This window comes from Etheostoma spectabile, chromosome 5 (genome assembly GCF_008692095.1).
Source record: "Etheostoma spectabile isolate EspeVRDwgs_2016 chromosome 5, UIUC_Espe_1.0, whole genome shotgun sequence".
Lineage (NCBI taxonomy): Eukaryota > Metazoa > Chordata > Actinopteri > Perciformes > Percidae > Etheostoma > Etheostoma spectabile.
The window spans coordinates 35,363,785-35,370,325 of NC_045737.1; the positions used below are offsets into that span (position 1 = coordinate 35,363,785).

The window sequence follows — 6,541 nt, forward strand, 5'->3', positions numbered from 1 at the left end:
ACATTTAAAGGGGCCGTGTTCCCTGAACAGTTATCATTAACTGTGGTGACTCAGGGGCAGTAAATTACATGTCTAATTAAACGTGTGTGGAACAACACTTATCAACAAGGTGAATTATGTATGTCACATTCACTACAAAGAAAAGGTTTTCTGAAATCCGGGAAATTATCACAGGAGTAATACCACTTTATCCCCGGGCCTGATGATCGTGAGGAATATGGCCAGCCAGCTTCAACACTTCTACAGGGCTGCGGAGGGTCTGGATGCAGCCTTAGGACCGTGGGTGAGACCTACAGCTTTGAGCATGGCTGCATCAGCTGCTGATTGATGCCATCTGAGAGGCAAAAAAACAAAGGTTCCCTCAGCAATGAAGAGTTTCTGCCCAAAGAGCTGTGTGATAATGTATTCTTCCCTTTGTTTAGAAGTAACAGATCATGTGAAAGCTTGATCTAAGCAGTTCAAAATACAAGTCGTTACAAAGCGGAGATCCACAGCTACGGGACAAACCAGGAGATTGGTAGGGAGAGTCTCAAAGTGTGTGTCCTGGAGTGAACCTCACACACTCAGAGACTCAGTCAGTGGAAGTGACTTCCATTACTGTGGATACCTTTCAGGTGCCAACACCGTCTCTGTGGTTACAGTGAGGAGCAATAAAAAAAATAAAACTCCCCCTCCATCTGGGTTTGATTTCAGCAGACAGAACCTCTCCCTCTGAGAGGATTCAAAGGTCACACGGTGTTTGCCAAGAGTGCCAAGTCCCAACTTGCTTTCTTTAGTCGTTGACTGTGGTTAACAACAACTCCTTCAGTGGAGCAGAAGGATAAGGGCTGGACCATAGGACCTGAAAATCTATTTTGCCACTTTGCATTTTGAATTGCCAATTGCGAAAAGCGTATTCAAATTGTATGACAAAATTGAAATTGATAAATGCAAAATACATTCTGATTTGAATGAAACAGGCCAAAAAGAAGAAAAAAAAGAAAAAGGTCCATATAATTGTGTCATTATTCACAACAGAAAGTCACATGGGCGATATGGAGAAAATCAAATATCCCAATATTTTTGACCAAATATTCATTGTGTACATATTGATACCGCAACAATATTGTAGTGTTGTATTGGTTCTTTCACTAAAATATGTACACAATAAGATTTTTGATAAATAATCATCAGTAATGTAGATATAAGGACCATGTGGGTAAAGGCAAATAATAATAGAACAGTTACAACAGTCTGGTAAGTTCAGAAAAACACATCACTTTACTGTAATGCAGCCTTTAAAACCAGGAAAAGACACAACTTTTGCCATATTACAATATCGAAAATCAAAGACAACATCTAGTCTCAGATCACAATATATTGATATAATATCGATATATTGTCCAGCTCTGCATCCTGTACGTGTATGTTTCTCCAGGACAATGCCGTAGCCTGAAAAGCTCATGGGTCAAAATCAAAAACTGAGTGCGTCTGACAGGCCACTGCTCTCAGAAAATCATTTAGCAAAATCTCAAAGTGACGGAATAATCTCATTCATACGAAGACAGGCGTCCTGAAGACGACAGACACTGAGTCATTTCCCCCAAAGATCTTAAAGCCACCGATGAAGACAGTAAAGTCACAGAGTAATAAAATGGTGTAGCTGAAGACAGACAACCAGGCTGCTGCACTACTTTTACAGCATGCATAAAACATAAAACAAAGCAGGTGCCCTGCCACATGTATTTCATTACTCTGTGGTAATGTCTGTAGTTCTACCATGGACTCTAACATTTCTTATGGGGAAAAAATGCCCTGGTTACCTTATATCAAGCCATTCTAGCGTGGTATAGAAAGTCTGCAGGAAGACTCAGCTCGATGTGTGCCAGTTGCAATTGATATTCAACGAGCTAAGCTGCTTGACTCTGATTGGCTAACAGCTAGCCAATGAGAGCTTGGCTATCAGCATCCTTTACCCAGCGCAACTGGGCGAGCTCATGAATAGTAATGAGCTCAGGCAGCATGACGTCAGACTGACCAGCTGTTGTGATTGGCCTGATTTCTCTGCCGACAGAGGAGGTAGCGGTTCATCTTCACATTCACAACATAACACACACACACATATGGACCTAACGTATTTCAACAAATGCAAGTAAAAACTGTTTTGTGTAGCGGGGCACCTTTAAAAAAAAAAAGGTCCCATGGCATGAAAACGTCACTTTATGAGTTTTCTTAACATCAATATCCATCCCCCAGCCTGTCTATGGTCCCCCCAGTTTCTAGAAATAGTGATGGTTGTAAACCGAGCCGCGGGTATCCTGCTCTGCCTTTGAGACAATGAAAGCTCAGATGGCCGATGTGGAATGTGCCCCTTATGAGGTCGTAAGGGGCAAGGTTACCTCCTTTTCTCTGCTTTGCCCGCACAGAAAATTTGCCCCCCCCATGAGAGAGAGAGCAAAATCATGGCTTTCAAACGAGCAAAGTGGCACTTGGTCAAGGCCAAACCCCCAGCCTCCACCTTGCCCCACCTTAGGTTAGGCTCTAGTGGCTGTAATTCTGCACCAAGGCTGAATTTGGGAAAGAGACTTCAGATACAGTATTAGGGACCACTAAGGTCTATGATTGAGACTTCAGATACAGTATTAGGGACCACTAAGGTCTATAAAAAGAGCCTTCAGATACAGTATTAGGGACCACTAAGGTCTTATAAAGAGACTTCAGATACAGTATTAGGCCACTAAGTCTATATAAAGAGACTTCAGATACAGTATTAGGGACCACTAAGGTCTATATAAAGAGACTTCAGATACAGTATTAGGGACCACTAAGGTCTATATAAAGAGACTTCAGATACAGTATTAGGGACCACTAAGGCCTATATAAAAGCATCCAAAGAGCACCATGTCATGGGACCTTTAATAATGTGAGAGAGAGAGAGAGAGCGAGAGCGAGAGCGAGAGAGAGAGCGAGAGCGAGAGAGAGAGCGAGAGCGAGAGCGAGAGCGAGAGCGAGAGCGAGAGCGAGAGGACTCACAGTGTCTCCTATCTTCAAGTCGGCACACTTCCTGAGGCCTGGCAGCGGCTTTCCATCCTGGCAGGTGGCGGTGAAGGAGAGGCTGATGTCCTCTGGGTGATCCCACACGGACAGCTCCACTTTGGAGCGGATGTTCTGTGGACAACACAGAGATTGTTGGGACAGGTTAGTGACCTTTTTTTTTAATACATTACTTTTGTTGCATGGTGAAATAAATCCTTTTAGGCTTCTCAGCAGGACGTCTAGCAGTTACCACTGTGCACATAAAACATTCCCGAAACTGGAACAAAATGCTGCTGCATGCCTATTAACTGGCACAAGCAAGCATGAGCACATTTCACCTATTTTACCTGTCGGAGCTCCTGCACCCCTGCACCCCCAGCCGATCTCTCAGGTCAGCTGACCAGCTGCTCCTGACGGTGCCTGAAGCTAGGCTTAAGATCAGAGAGGGCCATTAGACAGGCCTCTTCTTAAAACCCACCTCTTTTCTTTGGCTTTTAACACCAGGTAGAGTGTTGATATTATGTGTGTACTTGCATATTTTTACCGTATGCTGGCAGTGCATTTTAGTTATTTTATTTTCATTTGATTGCTTTTATCTATATTTTCTGTACCTCATCTTTTTATTGTGCTATATAAATAAAGTGGATTGGAAACTAGAGCCACGTTACTACCGATGCCTCCCACGCCGACATCTCTGTTATAGCCAGCCCAGTGTATCGTTTCAGGCCTGGGACTGTTGTTGAGTAACCACGTGGAAAGGAGTGAAACACAGAGAACGCGTTGCCTTGGTTAGGCACATTTTTACAGTTAATCTTACCGAAACCACAAACGCTGTGCATGGAGGCAGGTTGTATGTGTGTGGATGTGAGACACCACGGCTGTGTGCGATGCCAGCAGCATGTGGCTCTGTGCAACATGTGCTGACCTAAGCTGCAGTCACTCATGGCACATTTACTGCATCGTAACTGTGCCAAGGGTAACACACACGCACACGCGCACACACACACACACACACACACACACACACACACACACACACACACACACACACACACACACACACACACACACCAAGCCCTGTAACAATCCAAATGTCAATTCTTGTATGTAACCGCGGTTTCTTTGTTTAACCGCAATTAATTGCTAGCATTAGCTAAGGTCTTAAAGTGCCCATATTATTAAAAAAAAACACGGTGTGTCTCTGGTGCTTTCACATGCATACAAACTTGGAAAAAAAACTATCCATGCTGTTTTGAGTGAGATATGGTTTCTGAATGTCCTCTGTCTTCAGTCTCCGGGTGAGCTGTTCAAAATCTGCACGGCTTTCTACGTAACTAGAGACGAGTTGGCTACCCGTAGCACATGCTAGCGCTGCTACAACATACACTAGTTCACCATAATCTACAAAAGAACTACTTCCTGTCCCTGTTCTGCAGGTATTCCACAAGTGGCCCTGGTCTAGAAGAAGTCTCCCAGCTGATCCTGCCTTGGACTGACCACAGTTGGAGAAAGCGTTATCTAGCTGATGGGATCTTCCCTAGCTACTGAGCATGTGCGACTCCTAACAAAGATAGTGTAGAAGTGACATGTCTCACTCTATAGCTAAAACAAGGGAGGTGTCTCACTCTGTAGCTATAAACAGAGACCTAAACACACGGGGTGAAAAGAGGAGCTGCAGCAATGTGCAGTACAACAACAATATAGTGTTTTTTGGGGGGGAAAATGAAACCATGTAAATCTATTCTGGTCCAAGCTCAGAAATCAAATCATGAAGATGCTCTGTAATATGGGAGCTTTAAGGCGTATGACTGGTAATTGTTGATGTTGTTTAGCAAAGTTGTAACTATATAAGTGATTATTGGTCCAACTATATATTTTATTATCTAAAATTTGTAGTTAGCACTTTACCCTATACACGTTCATTGCAAAATAAATGTCAATGGATACAGTTAGAAAGAAAATGCTTGGTAATAAGAGTCTTTCATCTCACTGGCTGTGCACTTGTGTTATTACATGATCTGGGTCACATGACAGTTATAGACATAAAAGGTGGATCCTGGAATCCATCCAAAAAAGTGATAAATAAATAAATACATTTATTAATACATTTGAATTGTTAATGGCAGTTGTTTCTGAGACAGTTAACTGTACAGCAACATGTGGAATTGTTGCAGCTCTAATCAGAGCAGGGAGCAGGTTTGTGCCACAGTGAAACATGAAGAAGAGCGAGCCCGTTACACAACATAAGCATGCAGTGTTTGGCAGAGCCTATCTAGCCAACGGCCCCAGAGGTTTGGATGTAATGTGGCAGCTGGAATGTTAATAAGGCCGTGAGTCAACAGGCTTCGTTCAAGCTCCCTCCCACACGCTGAGCGTGTCAAGTCTGTGTTCGACACAAGTTTCAGTCGCAGAGAAAGAACACACTGCCACGAGGGCCAAAACAAGATGCTGCTCCTACAGCCTGAGGAGAGGAAAAATGTGCACAGCCACCCACACAGGAAACCATTTAGGGAAAGGTTGACTACACGCAGTGCAGTTCAGCCACTCTGGTTTCAAAAAAACACAGATTAAACCACGTCAGACAGGCAATCAGATGGACATCAGGCCTCAGGTGAGGGGCCAGACAGAGAAAAGTACCGATGACGCCCTAATCACTGCGTCATCGTTGCTAGCGACAGACGGGGCTGTCCTGAACAAACCCGCCGTTTGTAAGTGGTTTAGCCAGCTGTGTTTTCTACTGCCTAAAGCTTCTTTTGCAACAAAATGTGTCTTCTGGCAACAGCCACATGCCGATAACCAAAAACAACACACCTTCGGCGCAATGAGTGTGTCTCGTTAGGTCACGGCAGTTTCCTGAGGCGTCCTTATGACGACCAGCCACGATCGCCTCACGCATGAGGCGGTGCTAAATCTGTAAGGGAGAACGGAGAACGGGACACCTAGGCCAAGTCGAGCCGAGCTGAGCCGAGCTAGTACTAGAAGTGGGTAAACGCCATAAGTTTGTATGTGGGTCAATTCCTAAGACCCTTCTTTAATTTAGAGTCCTTTACATGTCTAGCTATGTCTAAAATTCACCTACAGACAGCTCCAAATGCTGCAGTAAGACATGACTCACGTTGTATGATACAACCATTTAAACCCAAACATAATCTTTAATAAGTTTTATTTTTTCAAATGAGTTGATATGTCAGTCCTAAAATGACCAGGGACGTCGTCACAAGTCTTTTTCAGAGGCGGGAGGTGGTTACATTTCCAGTAATTCACAAGAAGAAGAAGGGGAAAAAAAAGGAAAAGTCTGAAAAAGTTAACATAAGTTTTTTTTTTTTTCTGGTTCCTATTCTACATCCTGCAGGAAAGATTTATCTTCCTCGAGTCCCCGGTAGGTTGGGAACCACTGGTATACTCTATAAAATATTAAAATGATAAAAAACACGACATTTCTAACTCGCTACGGTGTACATTCACACTCCATCGCAAGGTAATGTAACTCAATGGAGGCCAAACGGCGTTGATATACACGCAAAAA

The 6,541-nt window shown here is 43.5% G+C and overlaps 1 protein-coding gene across 1 annotated transcript in view; it reads right to left on the bottom strand.

Annotated features, from left to right (window-relative positions):
- The window catches only part of itgb5 (integrin, beta 5), a 115,279-nt gene that overhangs the window by 80,010 nt on the left and 28,728 nt on the right, over positions 1-6,541 (bottom strand). The window contains exon 16 of the mRNA XM_032516517.1: positions 3,013-3,147. Within this exon, the coding sequence (XP_032372408.1) occupies positions 3,013-3,147 (135 nt within the window). The remainder of the gene's footprint in view (positions 1-3,012; positions 3,148-6,541) is intronic.